Below are 24,155 nucleotides of genomic sequence, written 5' to 3' on the forward strand. Positions count from 1 at the left end.
ACAAGAGTAGATGTCTTGTGAATTGAAATGGGTTTTATTTAATTTAAACGATATCAGACATTTAAAAAAAAAAAGTCCCAAGACATAAAACAGTTAATTGAGGGGTGAAGCGGTTTAAATAAACCCAAAACCTTAAAAAAATAGTTTCACTTTTGTTCTATTGTTTAGGTTAATTTGTCTAAATACAAACACAATAAGAAACAAATACATTTCAAAAGAAATTATAATGGATTTTAAGGCCATAGGAAGGAACAATATGCGTTTTACACCAAATATCATAAATAATATTTTCAAATCCTCAGATGCTTTAAATATTTTCACTAAGCTATGATGAGCTAGTCTATTTGTCATTTAAGTTAACTAGTTTACATAGTGTAGTGGCAATGCTGGTACATTTCACTCTTAAGCATACGGTCACACACACACAAACTCTGCAACATGACAGACAGACTGACAAAGCATGCAAGCAGCAAATTTCGTAACACGGAATGTATTCTGTGAAATCAGTGTCTACAGAGCAGCAAAAAGTGTGTGAGGCTGATGATACACGAGGCAACTTTCTAAATTATGTTGCCATTAAAGGGCAGCCAGGAGAGACACAGGCCCCTCGACCGATTTAAAGTATCCAGATAGAAATTTGTTGTCCATTTTCAATGGGAAGTGCCCAAGCAACAATGCTCAAAAAGTTACCTGTGTATTGTCAACCTAAATGTTGGCAAATTAAATTTAATGACTCACCAACTATAATTTGTACATCACTGTTAAACACTTCACTCCCAATTTTGCAGTTTAAAAGAGCCCATTTATTCTTTTCAAACTTAAAGTCAACATAAAGCTTAATTTCAACCCATTTTACTTAATGTTATGTAGGCCTACTGAAAAAAAAAAACTTATTGCCGTTTGTTTTTATTATATTAACAGCATTAAATCATTTTGTAAACTATTGGCAGAATGCCAGAAAGGTTGTATTTAAGAAAAGAGAAAGCGAAGCACGTCATTATACATACAAAATTGAAGATTACAAAACGATTTCCCTGTTTGGAAGTATACAGACTGAAAATGGGTTACTATTTTGATGTTGACTAAGACAAAACACTGGGAATTGCATGTAATAGTTATTCGTGAGAGTGTGTAAGGGAGTAGGATATAAATCTTTATTCGATCCGCAGAACTCTACAGATGTCTCTTTTTCTAGGTTAGGCTTCAAAGGACGTTATTCTTAGGATTGGTATTTTGTGACTGACACAACAAAAGATGTCAGCTTCCCCACGAGATCTCCACCGGAGGCGGAAGCCTTCAAACACACACCTGTACCACCATCGCTTTCATCGCTTCTGTTTGAATCAACCCACGCGTCAATCATTACTACTCGGAAAAGGCGAGGGATATTCAACTTGACGTTCTATTTGAATTAATAATGGTTTGAAGCCAAAAGATAATTTCTCCACATCTCCGAGCGCTTTAACCAGTTTGACACGAGCCGAGCGTAAAGCAGCAGGGGCGCGCGCGGACTGACACTCGTGCTTAACCGCTCTGACAGCAAAGCGTTTAAATTTAAATGAGATTCGGCGGGAATCAGGAGATGGAGAAGACGGAGAGATTTATCCCAACTATTTTTGAGGTTTGCTTTCGAAAACATGATAAATTAGAATTTGAGGGGAAAAAATTCACCGAAGCCAAAATTTCAATGTCACAAATAATGAGTTGTCAAACACTAAGGTTTTTGTTTTTCCGCGGCAGCACCATGATGCTATCGGACCCAATATATGCCTGTCATCCTGGATTCAAAACATCATGGACCATTACACGGTAAGGATAAACTCAAATCCATGAATGCTTCAATATGTGTGTGGAAGTAACGTTTTCACTTGAAAATGTAAATGCTTAGGGACCAAAAAGTAAGATTAGCATTTTAACTTGGCTCTGTAAAGTTTAGTGTGCTGCAAGTTTTCTGCTTACTTACTGTATACCTCAAATTCCAAATGAAACAAAAACCCTGTGACTATTAGCTTGTCCCAACTGCTAGACCAGTATTCTAGTCGAATCCTCATTCCCAGGACCATACAAGACGCAGAGCGCTCTTGTGGCAATATGGTTTAATCTAATTACTTTCTGCTTAATGCGTTACATTTTCTGTGTACACAGTGAAAGATAGCCACACATACATCAGGAGTGACCTGCTTAACTTACTCCTTGTGTATGTGCGTCTCCTCTAGCTCTAGTTACAACAATCTCAAAGGTATAAAGAGTTTCATCTGAAGCTGAAGTTAGGTTTAATAAATCAAACATCAATGAACTGCAATGAACATACAAAACTTTCTTTCACAACAAAACAAATTTCTCATAACTGTTGGTCCTTTTGACAATTTAGATGCTTTCAAACCTGCCCACACAACCTGTAATTACACACATTTAATTCTCATCAAATTTACATGTGAAAAAGAACAGAACAATAATTGAGGGGAAAACCACACACACACACGTTTCAAATGTTCTCCACACCTTCCTCTAATGGTAGAGAGATTACAGAGGAAGCAGGCACTCAAATGTAGTGCCGGGCCCAAAAGGCACCTCTCGGGTTTCGAGCTGATATCTGGCACTCCAGACAGCAACAACATTCTTCAAAAAATGTCAGTGCTGATTTAATGACTGAACACTTCGGATTCAGTTCAGATTTAACTACTTCTCTCTCACTGGGTCATCAACTCAAGAATCACAAATGAGCTTAAATTAGATTTAAAGATAAAATGTTTGTATCCTTGCCAGTTTTGCCAGTCTCTTTGAAAGAATAATAAGGATACTTAAAAAGACTGTTTATAAAGCTGAAAATAATTATTTATAACAACAAAAACAATTATAATTACAGACACAAAGAATGAAGGTTTGGACAAGCGTTTTTCTTAGTCATTTTTCTCATTTCGTTAAACAGGGCGTAGCTTGATCCTAGTCCGCTAAAAGCAAAGCCCCTTCATGCAGTCTGGATCATGTGATATCACATCAGCAATGTGCTCCACTCAGTCAACAGTACACGGTGGGACGTGGGATGTAAACATCAAACTTCTTGGCAATAAAAGGGAAACAAATAAATCCAAAACAAATGTATTTAAGTTCCTTCATGTTAGCTGGAGGTCTAAACGAAGCAGTGGGTGTGTTTGGATCTGATCCTCACAGGCGTTTCTGTGCGATGAGTGACCCGACCACAACACCCGTGAGCAAGGTCACTCCCGCCAGCAACCACTTCTTGAAGTTTTCTTGTGATTTTCTGCTCTCTGCCGCTGCATCTTTTCCAAAGATCTCTGCAAAGCGTTCCTGCACAAAAAAAAAAAAAACCTCATAAACATACATGTGTATATAAAAGAGTTATATATATATATATATATATATATATATATATATGTGTGTGTGTTATATATATATATATATATATATATATATATATATATATATAGTTTATGTATATAAAACAACAACAATAATAATAAATAACATCACATTTTTTACTTGTCAACAGTCCATTACCACAGCCCCATGAGTAGTACAGCAAAGGTAACATTCAAGCTCTGTACCAAATATTGTTACAAGCTATTCACAGAGGAGGAAAATATTACTATGCTCAACTATCCAATAACACACAAGCTCATTTCAGCCAACCATTGAACTCCTTCAGTGCCCCTCCTCCAGGCCTTCTGATAATCCCGCCCTTCCTGTGACAAGTTTTTGTGCACAATAATGTGTTCATAGATGACCACCAGGGGGCGAGATTTACCATGCCTCTATCTAAAAAAGCAAATATGTCTTCAAAATACATGCGTTCATATCACCCTGACAATTTCTGTGAAGACACATTTTTTTCCTCTCAACATTTTCTCAGTAGGATCTTTGGATTCAGTCTCAATACAATTTGTTTCAACTGCACTGCATTTTTGTCTTAAATATTTGGTCCGAAAATATTCAGTGCACATAGCTGATTACAAACACACACACACCAGAAACCCACCCTTGTTTTCTACTCAAGAAGACTGATGTCATTCTCCAGTCTTTCCCTTTGCCCTAGTTATCTACGCAAGCTTGAAAATATGGGAAGAAGAATGTGGAGGACTAGATAAAACCATCCAATGCATTCAATACATGCACTGTCACAACACTTATCAGTCATTTATCAGTCTTCGTCTTTACAATGAAACAAAACTGGCGATGTATATATATAATACTGATATTTTAAGTCTGTGATACTACTATACAAATAAAAATGTGAGTGTGTGTGTGTGTGTGTGTGTATATATAAACACTTAAAAACAGCTTTCAGAGTAAAGCTTGTGTATGGCCAAGCAGAATAAATATATTAACCAATAATCAGCTACTGCTAATTAAAAGCCATCATGAGTGCGAAAGAAATGATGGTAAGAAGAGGAAAAGGGATTGGGGTATAACACAGGCTTGACTCAAACTCTGCAAGTAAGTTTCATATGTATAGCAGTTCAGTAAATCTGAGAATGTGTGATAACCACTAGACCACAGCTCTATTACTTTGTGACCATATTTCTGCATATTAATGCTCTTCATAATCTAATGATAGCAACTACTTTTTTTTCATGTGAACTGATTGTGCATGATCAATGCACTAAAAATATTATGTGCAATAATACAAACTGGGAGCAGCTAGGAGAGGTCATATGGGTGTCTGATGGAAGAACAATGGACAATTTAAATACAACTGACCTATGGAAAATGACTGGATCCCACAAGCCTTGGTTATATAATCTGGGGTGGAGCTTTCCAATGTAATGACAGGTACTTTTTTTTAACTGACAAAGAGGTTGAAAGAGTTGGATGAGGAGAAGGCAGTAAGAGACAGTCAAACGGGAAGTGTGTGTTTTGATATGTGACAGGTGTAGTTAAGGAGATGTCTGTCACATATATGTATGCAATGAAGTAAAAAAGCAAAGAGATTTACATTTGAACAAGATGAAATTCATAGGAATTGATTTCGTCAGTGTGAGGGAGGAGTGATGGGAGTGGTGGACGCTGATAACAGACCTGCAGTTCCAGAGCAGAGGGGTTATCACAAACCGTGACGCAGCACATGACATCACAAGTCAAGACCTCAACTCACTTTCACATGCAGCTGACACAGATACCCCAAAACACTCACAAAAACCCCTTATATAAACACAAATCTATGATAAACATCAGCAGCAACAACATTTATAATAATAATAATTATAATACAATTGTTTTTTTTGTTTTGTTTTTAAATCAAAAGGTGATAGGCTGTTCAGTATGGTTGCTAGGCCTTTGCTAAGTAGTTTCTAAAGTTTTCAGTGTGGTTGCTAACTGACCTAAGTCAAAAGATCCCATATTCAAGTCTTTATGTTATTATGGTCTCTGGATTCTGGAGCCAACTGCATAAAGGTTTTAGACTGGTCTTAAAAGTTAATAATCTATTATTATTATTATTATTATTTTATTTTTATTTTTTTTATTCAGTTACATAAAAGCATAGATTAGTCTAAGTTCATTCCAAAAATAAGACTGATTTCTTATCAGCTAACTGCTAATTGGTCAAACTCGTACTTGAGACACCGTCTGAACATAAAGGCTAAGTTTATGCAGCTGGGTCTCACTACTCTATCAATATAGGTTTATTTTTTTTATTCTGGTCTGATAGCTTAGAAAAATAACAGCATACAAACAACACAATTTAATGTTTAAATCATATCTGTAATATAAACAGTAAAAAAAGTTCTAGTCAAACAACCCCTTAATCAAATTATAAGCAACAGCAGTATGACAGTCATGCTCAAAGAGCTAAATCAAACCACTTAAAAGAAAAAAAACTAATCCAACATGCTAATGTACATCCTACAGAACATTTACAATCCTATAAGAACAATCGAGAATAAAAACAATCTACCAATGTCAATGTACAGTGACTTGAAGAGTAAATATAATTTCTCTCAAGCACTTCCTCAAGTACGCCTTTGTCAAACATAGGTAGTTTAAACATGAACCACACTGACCTCATCATGAATGGGGAACAGAGAGGGTGTGCTACAGTCATTGCAGGTAGACAGCAGTGGAATTGTTCAGCATGCATTAACAGGTACATGAGTAACCCCTGCAGGAATGCTAACAGAATGATCTGACAGCAGAACCAAGCCTAATGCACACACACATTAGTGAGTATCAGTATGTGCAACTGCGAGAACACGGTGTGAACAATGTAAACTGGTATGACAGGAATTTTTCTCTTTGATTACAGTCCAAGTCAAATCTAAGACATGTTAAGGCATGCTTCTTGGCAGTAAGATTATTGTGCAAAAACAGCACACATCCTACAGTGCTTTATGTGCTATAGGGTATGTGCAATAAAGCGCAGGCGCAGGCAGTACATGTGATGGGTGGATCCAGGAGGGGCAGATGTGGAGGTGTCATGCTGGAGTGAGTAAGCAAAATAGCTCTGTCTCATGCACAATATGCTTTAATGAACTTGTTATCAGCTGAAACATCACATGTTTTTGTCTAAATCTCCAAGAATAAGTAATAGTGATGCTTGCCTTGAGCCTGCACACTGTCCTTGTGATGCAATTTTCATCATCAGAAGTGTCCACGGACGTCTACGCACTCCGTCTGCGTGCAGCCCAATTTTTGTGACCGCATGGACACAACAGCGCAGGTGCAAGGTGAATATTGAGACGGCGAATAAAGTAGACTGTATGGTACTGTGCATGTGTCAAGCTCGTCCAACCATTCACATCCGTGGTTGAGTATACTTTGAAAGCTGTGTGGATGTGGCTGTGTGAGAGATGGAACGGAACGAGGAAAGTGAAGTGAAGGGATATTTCTTATGCCTACTATCAAAATGAACCGTGTATATGCGTTTAGCGCTTCCCAATGCTAAATTTAATTTCAAAGTACATTAATTCAAAATATCTTTCAGCTTTTACTATATATAAACATTGATTAGTACACATACATGGAGCATACTGGGTTTGGAATGACATGAGGATGAGTAACTGATGACAAAATTCTAATTTTGGGTGAATGTAGGGGTTTAATAATCCCAAGCCCACCCAGCCAGGTATCGCACATGCCCTGACATGTCTCTGACAACACAGTGTAGTAGTATGCCTGACCATCATGACAGCATTTATGACAAATTTTTTTAAACCGTTCATTTACCAACGTGACTATGTATATCTTGCAGAAACACCTTAAAAGATCCACTCCCAAACTCACACTGATCCACTAGGTGAGGCCAAGTAAGAAAACATTTGTACAAACACAATCTGTCAGGAAAACCTGATTTTTATTGGCTCCAAACAACGCTGAGGTTGTGTGAACACTCCCAAGAGATACTGGCTGCTAGGCAGCGGTGACTGCCAGGCGTGTTCCATAGCCCTGTCTTAACAAAGAGCACATACAAACCAGGCCCTACAGGAGAGAGTGAAACCAGGTGCAAGGTGCCTGTGTTCTGTTAGTTAGCATAGTCTAATACCCAAATAGAGGCCAAGAAAGGGGCCGATTCTGTTCCTGAAAGGAACACTGTGAAGGAGAGGTACTAGAGGGGTATGAAAGCTGGCACGGATGATTAGACCACAAAAACACACAGTCATCATCACCAGTATTTTGCTACAGTAACAATACAGCTACTGAGATACTCTGTTGACATCAGTGGATTACATCAAGTCCAGCCTCTTCCTGTTAGAAGAGGAGCAATTTGTTCATGAAAGAGTGCGTGTGTGTGTGTTCGTACAGTGAGTTCCGTTAGGTTCAGTTGAGTCAGATAACTGGGTTTCTCCACTGTTACACCATCCTGACCTCTTAGCCCTTGCCATGGCGTTTGTGAAGCCAGACACTTGTTTTCTGGAACAACTTGTTCTGTTTTCAGCCAGATGATTGATAATGCACACACTTATTAACACGTTTCATTCAAAGCACAGCGTGGTCACTTCTGTAATGATTACAAAACACTGCTGTGTCTGTACAGAAGTTAGTGAAGGATGGGTGGCCTTTCTTATCAATACTTCTGTTTCAGCCTTTTCTTGTTTGATTGAGAATCCTCTGAGAAACAATGAGAATAACTAGATTTGTACATATCCTCAAGAGAATACCCATGCTAGCCTCCATGCTAGGGTGTTCTGTATGGTTGCTTATTGACTATTTTGGAATAGTCTCCAAACAATTTTATAATAGTCTCTATTTGTGAAATCTACAAAAAATGTAGTTTTGACAGACATTTAAATTACGTGTTTCTTACTTCTGCATCTTTAGCTCACATCACTAAAAATCTATTTTGCAGGTTGGTCCAGTTTATAAGGACGCATGTTATAGAGTAGATAATATAAAAAAAACAAAGGGGTCAATTTCTATATATCCCACTCATGGGCTGCACATGAAATCGCATACTCTTGATTAGGTATTTCTTTTGAATAAGTAATATGTTCTATATAGCATGAATGTAATCTGGACATAATACATTTGTGATGTTATCATTGTAATGTGACCTACATATGTCAGCTATGGTGCTTCACTGCCATTCACAACTCCTCTCCCATGGCCTCATTGGAATAGATAACATTTAAACTACATCCAACCCTACTGATGTCCAAAGCATAAACAACGCAGGTCAAGTTACACAGTTTAATCCTTACGGTTATGATTTTTTTTTTTTAATCCCTAACCATAGGCAATCGTAATAATGATTCCTAGGAAGCACCACTGAAAGAGCTCATCCTGGATATCTACACCCTGAGGCTGGCAACCAAACAAAGCTGCCAAGTTCAGATGAGACACAAACCTGGAATGTTAAAGAGGTTTTCCTAGCACAAAGCTCTGAGATACCGTCTGGCCTCTTTCAAATGCACTGAGCTTAAGTGGTGAGACAAGAGGAAACCAGTGGGATTCATTTCTGCCATGAAGCCCACACACCAGCACTGAGCAGAACAACTGCAGAGAGGTCGGAGGGACAGGATTTCCTCACGATCGCTGAGGAATGCTGGACACCCTCATTGTGGAAATCAGCTGACATGAAATGTGCTTTGAGGGTGGAAAAAAAAAATTCTATTCCAAATGTGTGGCATCAAGAAAAGGACTTGCTGTTTCTCACTCAATCTCTGCTGAGTCATTCAGACTTCGAGCTGAAACCAGAAATTTCCAGTTCACGATTGAAGGGATGGTGGAGAGAGTGAGGAATTGAGAAAATACGTAAAAAAAAGTTCTGAAGCAAAACAAACCCAGTTAAACTGTCACAAGGCAGGATACGTGACAGCCATGGCCATTTGAGAATTACACAAATGTTGCAAAATGAACAGGATGTCAATTTTTACAGAAGGTGAAATTACCATTGCAACATTTTCAGGGTAAAAATAAACATCAACAAGGTCAAAGACTGTGTTTGCCACAGTTACTTGATCTCTGACCAAACTGATGGTCATCTTCTCTTTAGTTCGAGTCAACAATGTGATCTCACCTACTCTAAGAGGGTTATGCTGTGAAGACATGCTTCACAGCAAATGGGTTTCTGATGTCAGCTTGGCATTTACAATTTTAGATGTCAATGACATCAGCATGCACCTACTGGCCAGGCAAACATTTTTCTAGACATTCTCTCTCTTTTTATAGAGAGCAACTATCTCTGTCTGGTTTATGACCAGTGGGTTTAGTGGTTCACAGTTAAAGTAGTGTTCTGAGTCACCTCCTTTGCCAGCTTCCTATGGAATATGTAAATTAAATCTAATTAAAACCATTTTTATTCCTGGGTTAAGAAGATACATTTTTTCACACTTGTTATTGTGAAAGGATCCAATAACCCCTTTTAATCCAAATCACAATCCTGATTTGTGTTGCCTTGATGTAGAGTGTGAAACAATGCAATTTTCTAAAATGAGTTTATAGAAAGACAACCAATCACAAACTGCCTAATTTCGTTCAAAAGACCCGGAGCTTAACATTTTTAACCCAAAAGATCAAGTTCTAAATAGGGATCCACCAATTAAAAATATTGGCTGATACAATAAAGTAATGATTTTTGTGTTATGGCTAAAAATACAATTCTATATTATTTTGTCTGAATAAATAAAAAATGTATCACTATAATCTAAAATCTGTTTTAAATGTCACATGTGAATTTAGGTATCATATTATAATGTACTGATTGACAATTTTCCTAAAGGTTAAATTTAAAACTGATATTAAATAATCATCCAGTGCATAAAGGTTTTTATGAACTGAATGATAGCAAAGATAATCTAAAATGTAAAAATGCTGAAAATAAAGAAAATTTAATAATATTGACCAATGAATGAACAATAATACTTTAATATCAGATTTTATAATATCAAACACTTATACTCTGGCAAAACCCCAAGAAAGGGTCCTCTAACTGTTCAACATTTGTTCAGTAATCCAAATACAGGAAGCAGCACCCTTGATGAAAACCAAACAACAGTTTCCCAAACACAGAAAGTACAGTCACCCTGAAACCACAGCAACACTTGCTTGGACAGATAATTTTTTTTCCAGGAACTCGGTTGCTTCAATCACACTACCTGTTCTCAGTTTATTAACTAACGTCCTACATCCAATTTTCCCAATTATGCCAGTCTTTGCCCTGAAACATCCTAAGTGTTTCATTATGTAATTGTTTAGTGAAAGGTGAGGACACCTGAAACAAAACACCTCAAATTTAGCTGTCAATAAGAACAAAACAGACTCCACTAAACCATTAGCCAAAATTTAGACCACAGAAAATCCAATCAGATCACAGCATGTAAAGTAATCCAAGCAGCACACCTCCATGTTTTATTTTAGGTCACATATCTGGAGGATCCGTCTGTGGGAGGTGTCCTTTGTGCTTGCCTGGCAATGTGGCCATGTTTGTGCGTACCGTAAATGAATTAAAGAGAAGATTAATGAGTCAGGAGAGTGGGGCTCAGACTCCAATCTGTTCTGCATTTCACCAGGGACACATCACCATCAGCTCTCATTCTGTCAGCCAAATCCCAATGAGCTTGGACACACACAGACTGCATACATCCATATGTATATATACAGACCAAAACATTCATGCATGTGCTTCCACACACACATGCAGCCAGATTTACAAGCCTCTGACCTAAACCTGCTCTTACAGGCAGACATAGCCTCTGGGGATATTTGTCAAGAAACAGACTGTAGGACTTATGGTGGTGTTAAAACAGGGCATGCATGCAAGTACAAGAATCGTGTGATGCTTGGATATAGTCATGCTTTTCATATCACAAATGCTGCACAATCTCCTCAAAAATGGAATGATCGATGTGTTGGTCAATCCCATTTGGTGGAAGATTTCTAACAAAAAAAAAAAAAGTAGACACTGTGGTAGCCTAACCAACTCAAAACAACTAATGTTCAACCAATCTGTCAACCACTGGCAGTAGAAGGAGAGTTCATGAATCCTGTTTGAAACATTTTTGAAATTCCATTTGATGACGTTAGTGGAGCAGAAAATACATTTCTGAGGAGGAGAACAAGGTGGAACCCAGATCGAAACTCCTAACAATATATGATCCGTGCTGACAAAATGAGTCAAAATGCACACTGGCTAATTTTGAGCTACATGCAATTTTTTTAAACAAATTCAGATTTTAGTCGAATCTGAGATTGTCACAAAAATGTGTTCATTAAGACATTTTCTAGCGATCCCAATGCTTCAAATTGTAAGTAAACATCTAAAGTTATCTTTATTTATGCGTCTTCTGAGAGGAGTACCTTTTCTAAACTAATTTCTCGTGCTGACTGTCATCCAAAGTGTGCGAAAAATATACAGATATACACAAAGTATAAGTCTTCACACAAACATAATCTGTTGTTTTAAGTGAACGTTTGGGAAACTGTAGGGGAAAACATCAGTTGTGTAAAATTAGATTAGATCTGTGCATAACAGTAGGTCTTAATATAGACTGCCTCAATGTTAATCTAATTATAAAATAAAAGACTGAATCACTCGCTGCTCTTGATTTAACTGTTTTTGTAGTTTCAGTAATCCAGTTATTTATAATGAACACACTCAAGGGATTTTTACGTCTAATTATTTGTTTTTTCTTTGAGCCTTTTTTCCCCCTCATATTTGTTCTACTGCTTGTTTTTGCACTGGTTCTCATTTATAATAACAAGGAAAAAAAATAGCTAAATTGTGACTATTAATTTAGCCATTATTATTAAAGGGGGTGTGAAATGCTATTTCATGCATACTGAGTTTTTTACACTGTTAAAGAGTTGGATTCCCATGCTAAACATGGACAAAGTTTCAAAAATTAAGTTGTACGTTTGAAGGAGTATTTCTGTTCCAAAAATACTCCTTCCGGTTTGTCACAAGTTTCGGAAAGTTTTTTTCGAGTATGGCTCTGTGTGACGTTAGATGGAGCGGAATTTCCTTATTATGGGTCCTGAGGGCACGTTTGCCGGAAGAGCGCGCGCTCCCGTATAGCAGAGCAATGAGAGGCTGAGCACAGACTCACTGATCAGAGCGAGAGCGTCGCGAAATGTCACAAAAGGAGTGTGTTTTTGGTTGCCAGGGCAAGACAACCCTGCACAGATTACCAAAGAAAAAACAGCATTAAGGGACCAGTGGATGGAGTTTATTTTTACAGAGCATCAACGGAGTTGTGCAAGTGTTTGTTTGTTCCCTGCATTTCTAAAATGCTTGTTTTACCAACAAAGCCCAGTTTGACGACGGATTTGCGTATTATTTATTTCTTAAGGATGATGCAATCCCAACGAAAAAGGGTCACGATTGTGTGTTGGAACCACAGGCGGTGAGTAAAACTGCTTCAAATATCTCTGCCTCCTTGTTAGTGCGTCCGCCTCCCATCGGAGACCAGCGTTCAAGCTCCGCTCGGAGCGAGTCCTTGCTGCTGCTGCTCTCGTTCATTTTCAGCCTTCACAGCTGTCACAGCTTCCAAACGCTCTCAACGCAAAAGCTTACACGCGCTCGTGATTCTTTAACTCCGCCCACACGTCACGCCTCCAGGCGTTCGTGTTTTTCCGGGAAAAAACGGTACAGACTATCTTTCTCTTATGAATATAATAAAACTAAATACTTTTTGGAGTTATGAAGGATGCAGTACTACTCTATAGGTACTCAAGATTAACAGGATATGAGTGAAAACGAGCATTTCACCCCCCCTTTAAGAAAAGAAGTGGAGGAAAAGATTTTGCTTTGGAACCTTCAGAAAACTTTAACTGGATTTTTCTCAAAATGGATTTTGCTGACTTCATACAGGTGTAGCTCAGTCATTTTATGAAAATAACTTATTTTTGAAAAATTGCTTATTTTGCCAGCACAGGTCACATATCTCTATATGACACTCAGATAGGATATCAACACATTTGATCAGTCTCTTCAAATCCATGCGACTTCATCATCATGTCCTTTATTCACAACTGATTCTGATCCTACTGATGGGGCATCAGATTTTTTTCTCCATAATATGATTTTAACTAGAAGCTATACAGGAATGAGAGAAAGCTGGATAGAAAGAGAGGAGCTTTACTGAAACCTGGGAAAGGGATGGACATAATATAAAACATACAGGATGAATAATGAGTGAGAAAGAGAGAGAGGGGGGAAATTGCTCATGACCTGATTTTCCAGCATAAGCCAGTTCAGTGGAAGCAGAGCAACAGTCATGTTATGTCCAGAGCGGCACAGGCTAGAATCTGATCTCGATCTGATTCCTCATATGGTCTCAGACAGGTATCACTCAGACTGAGCTTCTCACAGTCCTGCCGGAGACTGTCATCTCTGGAAAAACTGTGCTGAGCTCAGGTCTTGGATGACTCCATCTCTTCATGTCTTTAAAAAGTATAAACATATTTATATAAATTCAAACAAGAGCAGACTAAGATGATTTAAAAAAAAAAACTCCCCCCGTGCTCTACATAGCTAGAGGATGATGTTCATCACAGCAGGTTAGGAGCAAAAGTAAAGCGCAGATGACCCTTTATGGAAACAAAGCACATTTGTTTTCACACAAAAGTAATAATTCTGTCAGATTAAGAAGTTTAATGTAGTCCATGCTCTGTGGAACGGCAACAGAGCCACTAAAAGGTTAGCGGGTCCTTTCAGTGGGCCGTTATTTGTGTTATTAGAGGCTAATTGCAGTGCGGTTCGATGATGCTGGCTAATCCTGGCTAAAGTGCATTAGAAGAACCAGGCTTAAAGGTGCAGGTCGCTCTTCCACACCATTGACCAACACACAGAGCAGTGTGTGAGTGTGGAAACTTTTAATTAGCTAAGAGGAGCTTCAGCTAAGAAGCTAAATCCACTCGAGTTGAACGTCGCACATGTATACAAAAAAAAAACTGGCATCATCGCAAGATCACAACAGAATAATGTCTGTGGGAATACACCAGGTGTATTAAAAACACTTAGGTGAGAGAAACTAGCGACAACACTGCTAGCAGACACAAAATACAAAAGTTAATTCTGTAATTTGAATTTTGATGCTGCTCTTGATTGGTGGTCATAATGACAAAATTATTTTGTTTCATGGAAGAAATTCACATGGTTTTAGAGCTAGTAAATGACAACATTTGTATTTTTGGGTGTACAAACTATTTAAAAGCTGTAAAAATTCTACATTTTCATCCTCTACCGTTAACTATATGGACTACAATTCTTCCCTCTTTCATGTTTGGGATGCTCCATCTCCACCCCCCAACCCCCCATGACCCTGGCAGAATGGATCAGCCCAACCTTCCTTGAAGGTGAGGCCAGAACCCTGTCTCCCCCCGCCTGTGACATAAGAGGAGTGCACTACCATCGCGTCAGTCTCTATTTCTCTAGCTCTCTTCCCCCTCTTTCTCTCTCACTCGCTGGTGACAAGGCTGCTTGAACAACAGACTGAATCACTCCATCTGTTTACTGCCATTTTTACTACTTTCAGCCACACACAAACCAAGCACACATATAAAGGCATGTGCATGACATGATCCAAAAATGAAGTTGCCTTTTTACTCTCTCCTAAAAAAAGAACAATTAAAATTTGGGTGATGAACTCGAAAAGTCAGGAGTGAACTACAATCTTAAGAATAGCAATGTGCAGCGCCACTGGCAACAGCAACAAATAAACATTAGCTTAAGCACAAACTGACGATGAGGTCGGTTTCAGTGTCTATGGGGGATAACATCACATCTGGATCAGCATTTCCACTGCTACGGTCACGGTGCGTTTACAGCCAAGCTCCTCACCTGGACAGTGCAGGCGTGCATGTGTGTGTGCACCTGCAACTCCTTTGTTTAAGGTAATCACATGCTCAGCATGTGCTATACCTTGAAATAATTGCGTAAATGTGAGGCGTGTGCCTGTAAACACGCATGAAATGGAAGAATAATGCACAAATTTAATCTAAAATGCAACGTGCAATTCAAACATATACAGAATTGACCAGGAGCACAAAAGCAGACGTACAGTGTGTCATGCTACACATAGGCGCAGAGCGGGCAGTGCTGATGTATCGGAGCTTGACAAATTATTGCGGGAGGAGGGTCGCAAACACACATGGTCATCACACCTGCCAAATCAACAGAGATGACCAGTAAGGTGGAGGAGTGATGGATGGACGGATAAACGCAGAAGGAACGAGACAGAATGAAGGGGTGAACAGGGACACTAACAGCAGTGACGCGGGCATGTTGTTGCATGTCTGATCTGCAACACGTCTGCCCACATGAGACCGAGCGAAAGGCGGGGGAGAGAGACCATAAGAAAGGAACAGAGAATCGAAAGAAAGGAAGGAATGAAGGAAGGACACGAGATGGAGGCGGGATAGAAAGTAAAAGTGATGGAGGATGGGGAGTAGGGGGTGGTCCCGTGGGTGTTCCTTGTGCAAACATGATAAAAAAAATTGACGAGTGAGTGTTTGTGTATACAATATGTGTGTGTTTGTATTTGCATGCGTATACGTTTGATGAAACTCTCTGTAACAGCTATACGTCACACAAAGACCTCTGTTGTGGTGACAGTGATTAAAACGTGCTTTAGGCGGACCTTTGTTTATCAGCATGCATGAGAACATCACTACTCAGTGTGTGTGTGTGTGTGTGTGTGTGTGTGAAGTAGGTAATTAATGATTGGCTGTGTTTGTCACTGTTCTAGTTAGGAGCAGAGTGATAGTGAAGGAACCTCGCTGGACACTAATGAGGGTTTCAGAGGGACTACTATAATACACACACACTAAAAGAGTAATAATGAACAAAGCAGGTGTAATAAGAGTGAAAAAGTATGCACTATGTACCCACTGTATTATTATTTTGCCCTCCAACTCTCATCAACTGCAAATAATTTATCCTGTACTAGCCTATATGAACAAAGGCAGTTACCCTGAGCACATTCACATATAATTCAAGCCTAATTGGCAATACCCCCAACCCCCTCAGGCACGGGACTCCTGTAGTGGAGACTCATTCACATCAGTCATTCCTTTTCCCAGTCTCTCTATCGAGAGGGAATTTTTTGTTTTCAAAAATACTAGAACTGAATGACACACCCATGTGTTCTCCTGTAGATGCAAAAAGTTAATTAATGATTAATGATTTTTAATAGTAAAAATTTAATAGTATCATTATATCATTATATTTGTTATATGACAAATAACAATAATATTAGACTGAGTTGGTTCCTTTTAGTGAATCAAACACAAAGCGTTTAACTAAATGTGAGAATTCAATTTAAGTGTGTGGTTATACACGTGTTTGATTAGAAGTACAAGGAAACAATGGGACCTGAAATAATTAGATTTTTAACAATTCTCATCCATGTGACTTCATGTCTGTATCGGTCACCTTTTTTCCTTTTATCTCAATTCCAAATTCCTGTCCAACCAATATTTTCTGCCACTCACAAAATCATTGTGATCATGCAAAAGGAAAGAGACCTGATCGCACCTCTGGGCATTATTACTGTATCACAGCAGATCTCCCCAGAGCAGGAGAGAGAATAACAGCCTGGCATGCATGTACTGCAATACACCTGCAACCTTACAGCTGGCAACAACTGCGTAACTCGGCGTAGGCAAAGAGAACGATGCATAAAGGTGGTTGAAACTGTGGCTGTGTGGGAGGGGGAAAACAAGTATGCACAAAATAATCCTGAATATGCGAGAAGTGTGTGAGTGAGAGTGAAATTTGAAATGGGCAATCCCAGCTTCTTCCTACAGCAAGGGGACGTCCCATTGCATAGAACAACACTGCTGGCACCCTTTGGTTTGTGTCAGCTGCTTTTAAATCTCACTACAATGCAGAAACTGAGATTGATAAATATCATGAGAACCAAACGGTGTCGAAAATGCTCACTAGAGAGAATTCGACCACGAAATAGAGCACGCATGTGTTCTTTTATTTGTGCATCCTGCTGCCACTGTGCTCAGATGAACTACACTGGCCTGACTGAGACAGAGCATCCTAAAGACAACTGCTGCTTAAGTTCACACTGAAATTGATGAGGAATGCGATGGAAAATGAAGAGGGTTGGGTGGGAGTCTGCAGAAAGGTGGCCTACATTCATATAACACATGCACATCTGCTTTTTGAATGTCAGACATGAAGACCTCATTTTCTTTTCCCATTGAGGAAGTGACACGAAGAGCACACTCCTACAATTTCTGCTCATGATGAACCAAAAACTGCAGCTGTATGCAAACAGGATGTGAAACCTCAAGAATTCATTCATTAGCCCATTGTAGTGCCATTAAACCCTTCAAACTCAGCATAATTAGGGCTGGGTGATATGACGGTATATATATGGGATGGACGAAAATAAAAGTCTGAAACGTGAATAACAGCATAGGAGCTCATGTCACGTCACGTTGCTGTGCGCATGGTCACGAAAACTATTTTGATAGCTCAGCTCCCACATACGTATGCAACCCAGCTTTCCGGACACACTTTGGGAGCTGACGCTTGAAACAGACAGTGGAGGAGGTTTAGACACTCCAGGCTTATAGGGTGTGGAAATGAATGTGTCTTTATCATAGCTGAAGGGAATGACAATACGATAGCAGATGAGCAAACAAGCGAACATGACACATGAGCATCTTCAAGCAAAAGCCAGAATATATTAGTTAAAACCAATGTTACTCAACTATCGAGAAGAAATAAAACAACCTCGGCATCCGATCGCAGGCCTTTCCGCTCCTTGAGTTCTCTCCAGCGCTGGAAAGCTGGTTAATTTTCCCAAACAGATTGTAACCAACTGTTAATCTCTTTAACAAACTTTTATATTTTTTATTATATTGACCATGATGGCATAGAAAACACTGTTGATGAATATATGCAAGATTAATGCATTTATTTTGTTAAAGTACAAAAATCTAAGTTTCAAAGTCAGTTTAGAAAATACGTTAGAAAATATAGAGACATGTTAAAATTAATAGTGTTTAATTATTGGGTTTAATTTGCACACTTTTGATTGAAAGTATATTTTTGTAGACAGAAAAATTAGATTCAATTTCATTCCTTAAAACTGGATAAAATTAAATATGATGATGAAATACTGACTGATTTTTATTAGTCAAAAGCTGTAGTAACTCAAGGCTGGAACTTTCTGTTTATCCGAATATTTGTAATTGCACATTTAACATTTAAAGATTGTTTGTTGTGACTGTTGTGTTCTCATTCCTAAGATCACACACTGAGAGATTCAAGATCCAAATTTATAGATAAAATGACTTGAATTTTGTGTTGGCTTTTACTTTCTACACAATTGCGGATTCTTTATGCAATCAAGACATCACAACATAGCAAAAAGGAACGTCAACGGAAGAAAAACAAAAAACAACAAAGCAAAAGACTTTTTAAGTGACACATTGACAAATGAAAATGAGCATCTAAACTACACAAAAACAACATTAACAAAACCAGTCTGTCAATCAGAATCTGCTCTCTACAACATCCAATAAACCAGCCTTGTTAAAAATGACCTTTTCAATCCACTTCCATATCTCACCCGCACTACACAGCCAATCAGATCACAGCCCTGATCACAAAGAGAAAAAGCAGAGTTGGCCAGGACCCCTCCATTACCTTCCACTCCTACAACCAACATAAAGAATAACCATCACAAAGGGTTTTCACATGACTTTACTAATGCCACCTTTCATCACTGGACAGCGGACCGAGGGGAAATAACACAGAGAAAAAATGAAACCAAAAAGTCAATGATGAAAGGAAAACAATGAAAGAAACAAACAAACAACAACAACAAAATAAGAGACAGTGAATTCCCCTCGATACTCAACCATTTGTGCTCGTCTCCCACATGCTAATGACTCCGCTCCATTCTTTGATTGGGAATTAAGACTATTGAAATCAATAATCAGCTAACCAGTGGCTGTGGCTCTGCTATCTTATCTCCCATTCCTTTCCCCTCCACAGAGTTACAGCATCCCCACCCAGGCCCAAGAGAGAGTAGGCGCTAAAAACAACCCCCGTGTGGACCCAAGGGAGCCAGCAGGTTTGGCCATGCAAAACACACTCTTTCATTGATAACATCCATTTTTCCTGGACTATTACAGTCTTTTAAAAGCTTAACAAATATTTGAATCTAAAATGGCAGCGGGGGAAAAAATCTTAATGGGATAGATCACCCAAAAATACAAATTTCTGTCATTTTCGAATCCTCATGTTGTTCCAAACCGATAGGACTTAATCTTCAAAACTAAGGGTGTATTCACACCAGGAAAGTCCACTAGTTCACTTGCTTTGGTCCGGACCAAATACAATGTAGATTTTTTTTTTGTTTGGTGCAGTTCGCTTTCACACTGCCCTTTTTGCAAGTGAACTAGAAATTGTAAACAAAACTACACATGTGCTAATGTCATCCATTTATTGGACAGAAATTCTCAAGCAGGAAAAACAGGAAGTGCCAAAACAGGCTAATCATGGAGACCTTTTGTAGTGCTATTTTTATTTTTTTTACTGATTGGTGTTATCAGATACTAATGCACTATGAATAAACTTATGAGCATGATATGAGACAATGTCATACAATGTTTTAATTATGACTAAAATCTACAGATATATATTTTTTTAAGATAATCTACAGATATATATTTTTAAGATATCAGTTTAGTTAGTTAAAACATTTAACCTAGATAAATGTGCGCTATAAGGTGTCAGCGTTGGGGCAGTCGTGGCCTACTGGATAGAGAGTCGGACTTGTACCCCGAAGCCGAAGGTCATGGGTTCAAGTCTCAGGTCCGGCAGGAATTGTCGTGGTGGGAGTGAATAACCAGCACTTTCTCCATCTTCAATACCACGACTGAGCAAGGCACTGAAACCCCAACCCCTAATCAAACAGTTGGTGGTTACCATTGACTTCCATAGTATTTTTTCCCTTATATGGAAGTCAATGGCAAACACCAACTATTTGATAACCAGCAATCTTCAAAATATATTCTATGTTCAACATAAGAAAGCAACTAATACAGGTTTGGAATGACATGAGGCTGAGTATATGATAACATATTTCATTTTTGGGAAAATATTCCTTTGTCGAGTTCTTTAAAGATACTCTTTTTACATCAAGGTTGGCCAAGAGTGATTTAAATCCAACTAACATATCTTCTGATCAAACAGAAAAATGTAAGATGGAAATAATTTGAGACCATAAACCTAAACAGATTACATATAAAGAGGCTGCTTGTGATCAAAATGAAGAAAGCTAACAGGGTGGGAGAAAAATACAAGTAACTTTCCACTCACCCATCCTCCTTGGCTCTGGATCCAGGGCTGAATTTTGTTGTCTAGGTAGACGGTCATCCATTCCGCAATGCTTCCCACTAGTGGGCTCATCTCCTTCTCCACGCACTCAACACACAGAGCCCCTCCAAAGGCAAACAGTCCCACGATGCGGCCCCAGTTGACGCCATCACGGAACACCTCATCCATCACGCTCTCGAAGCTCTGGTATGCTGTGGCAGGCGTGATGTGGAGCTGCGAGGACAGGTCGTTGAATGCTTGGGAATAACGCAGCTCAAACTCATTGGCAGAATCACGAAGCGCCTCCTTTACAGCGTCCAGACCCCCAGTCCCGTTCGTCTGACGCTGGGGGGTTGAAGCGGGGGACATTGGTGGGGTTCCAGTGGAACCAGTACTCGTTCCGTTCAGGGAGCCATAAACGAGGGTTGTCGTTCCTGCTGCCCCCATATCATCATTCCCTTCCGCAGCATCAGTCCGATTTGTGTCTTCTGTAAATTCAATGTGGTTGTAAGGGTAGTTCCTCTGCGAGAGTTTATATTTAATAAAAAATACCACCAGTTCTCTGTTATAGTAAGACATAATTCAAGTTGTTGCTCGTCGTTCTCTGATGTCTGAATATCCACTTGCTTGTTCTTATAACACCGTGCACACCCTTGCATCCTTCTCAGGCTTCTGCCGACGCTCAGGGATGGTGCAATGGCTCATACCCTGTGGTAAGACAACAGTGCAATGAATTGATCCGCAAATACGCAATCATTTTCACAAACAGGGAGAGGAGGAGGTTGGGGGAAAACTTTGGAAGAGGTTAAGGGGCCCTGAAGATAAACTGTTTTTTTTTCACCCTCTAAAGCCCTCTTACTTAATGTAGAGGCTTGATCAAAGGAACAGATGGTAGCCTCTCATCACCTGCCTCCAAATGAAAAACATGGACAATAACCTCTCTCCCCTTATCCAAGACATGGCTAAATGTACACGGACCTTGACATGAGTGAATTTTAAACAGCATGGGGGAAGAACAGCCAGCGTGGCCAGAATTATGATTCCCTCATTTCAACAAATCTATAACGGACCTTGATTGTGGGGCCAGAAGAGTCTCAGACAAAAGATACAAAAGTGCTTCAAAACATTAAAATGTTTTGACAACATGTATAATCTTAAAAATATATATATAATAATCAATGTATTAAATCTCTGCTAAACAAACAAAATAGACTGAAATTAATACATTAATTTAAAATTACATAAATGTTTTATTACAGATCAAATGTATACCATATGTTTGCTGATTTCATCTTTTCTGATCACATCGCGAGCGCGCGCGTTGACGCTCCTGGGAAAAGCGCGAGAGTTCTGAGGAAACACTGGATGAGCCAAACACGTGCTGACAACGAGGCCACAAGAACATTCCAGAAGCTGCTCTGTTTGTCGCAGGAAAAATATATAATAAATAATACTAAAATAGCATATTTTGCTACTTAACTAATGACTCATGACAAATGACCCTCTGTCCGAATAAGACGCATATTCTCGCCACATGCTTTCTTCCACATGTACTGTACATGTAATGTAATGTAATGTATATGACATTATGTGGTCGCACTTACTGATTGCTGTCGCTGGACTGATCAGCACACACTTCCAAGAGTGAACTATTTAAGATTCTATTAAAAGAGACACGCGGTGTGTTTACAAACACAATGTCCGCTCGCGCACAACACTGCGCACATTCCCACACAGAGTCCCCGCGTGCATGAATAACATTACATACTAGACGAACACAAAGCTATTCACTGTTTTATGTTAGGATTGTCAAGAAACATATTTTTTTTATCTTTTAAAATAAAGTCTACATACAGTAGTGGCTAATATACAGGCATGCATTTAGACCGAGACGAATCTTTTATCGACCAACTAGTTAGCAATTACCTAAAACGAAGTCTATCGTCAACATTTTTCTACTTTATCACACGTTATCGTACTTACTGTCAACGTTTACGATAATGATAACACGGAGAGTAAAAGTAAAAGACCATTCATCTTACCATAACATAGTCTGCATACTCATCTCGTAGATTAAGACACCCAAGCAAACAACTCCAGTGGGTTTAGGTGAATGTTAGTTATAGATTAAGCCACAATACCAAATGGAAACTGCAACAGATCAAAAGTAATACTGTATGAAGAAAAAACTAGCCAGTGCTGGATATTTGTGTTTAAAGCAGACCTCCCCTCTCTCCCTCTCTCTCTGTGATAGGATATCACCTAAACGACGCTCTCGCTGTCTACCCAACCATTACGTAATAAAGGCTCGTTCACAGGCCCATAGCACAGGCCGAGCGGAAACAAGCAGTCACTTCTGTATTTATAGCGAGACTTATCAAACCTTCAGAGAACAGAGCACACAGAATCACTGATGTCCGAGAAAACGGACATATAAGGACCAAATCCGTAATTACCAGCCAAACATTGCGGCTGATCACAAGCAAAGCTCGAAGCTCTCCAAATGTCACCCTGAAGTGAAACTCTGGATCTAGATTATTTTATAATGTCGTGATATTTTTTAGGTCTGCATACAGCTAACGTTGGCATACATTATTTGGGCACGTCAGTAAAATTAAACACACCTTTATGTCTTATTTTCGATTGAATGCAATGCATTTCTGCACGCATATATGTCATGAGAAACACCATATACTAGCAAGAGAGCAAATTAACAACAAGCCCTTTATAACTGACGGTTCTTGCTGGCCAAGAATGCATTTCCATAATGCATAATTTAAGACAACTAGTTTAATGTCAATCTTTTCCCCGTCGGCTAGTTAACGTTAGCCGTTTAGCTAGCGTCACGGAAGATGGACTGGATGTACAGGGAAATCGTTTAGAAACGGGGAAAGAGATACAGCTCACATTTCAGACCCCCATTGCAGACATTTGGTACTTACTCGGATATTTGGAAAGGCAAATTCTCATGCATGATCGATGTCGGCGTGTTTCTCGTCGACCGGAGCTCATTCGGTGTAACGTTAGAGCCGCTGTCAGCAAAGCTCGGTACATTCAGCAGCGCGTAGTTCCGCCCCTCAGAGCTGCTCTTTAAACTCAGGGCCTGTTCATACATTACAGCAGACACATCAGATGTGGACCGAGTAAGATAGCGTACGGAGTAACTATTTCAGTCACTCCAGAGTCGTTAATTAAAGCTTATTATCATTTGAAAAGCAACATTCGATTAAGTTTTCAAATGTTGAGACGCGCCATTCAGTGCAACTGCTACTAATACTGATGACTACAACTGGCAACTTTTTCACATTATGGGGTCTGATATAAATTCTAATCTAAATCTAACTACAAATATTTGGATATGCATACTTAACTGACGTTATGAATGTACATTTTAGATGCACACTAAACAAAG

The 24,155-nt window shown here is 39.0% G+C and overlaps 1 protein-coding gene across 3 annotated transcripts; it reads right to left on the reverse strand.

Annotated features, from left to right (window-relative positions):
- Positions 1-15: 15 nt before the first annotated feature.
- On the reverse strand, positions 16-23,849 carry LOC127944542 (bcl-2-like protein 1). Of its 3 annotated transcripts, none has more exons than XM_052540553.1 (3): positions 23,686-23,849; positions 20,747-21,451; positions 16-3,309 (listed from the first exon to the last, which is right to left on the reverse strand). In XM_052540553.1, the coding sequence occupies exons 2-3, from the start codon at positions 21,320-21,322 to the stop codon at positions 3,166-3,168; spliced, it is 720 nt and encodes a 239-aa protein (XP_052396513.1). In that variant the 5' UTR covers positions 21,323-21,451; positions 23,686-23,849; the 3' UTR covers positions 16-3,165. The 3 variants fall into 3 exon arrangements, with proteins under 3 accessions (XP_052396513.1, XP_052396512.1, XP_052396514.1); XM_052540552.1 differs by lacking the exon at positions 23,686-23,849 and adding an exon at positions 22,786-23,074; XM_052540554.1 differs by lacking the exons at positions 16-3,309; positions 23,686-23,849 and adding exons at positions 18,373-19,075; positions 22,786-23,037.
- Positions 23,850-24,155: the final 306 nt, after the last annotated feature.

The sequence above is a fragment of the Carassius gibelio genome, chromosome A23 (assembly GCF_023724105.1).
Source record: "Carassius gibelio isolate Cgi1373 ecotype wild population from Czech Republic chromosome A23, carGib1.2-hapl.c, whole genome shotgun sequence".
Classification (NCBI taxonomy): Eukaryota; Metazoa; Chordata; class Actinopteri; order Cypriniformes; family Cyprinidae; genus Carassius; species Carassius gibelio.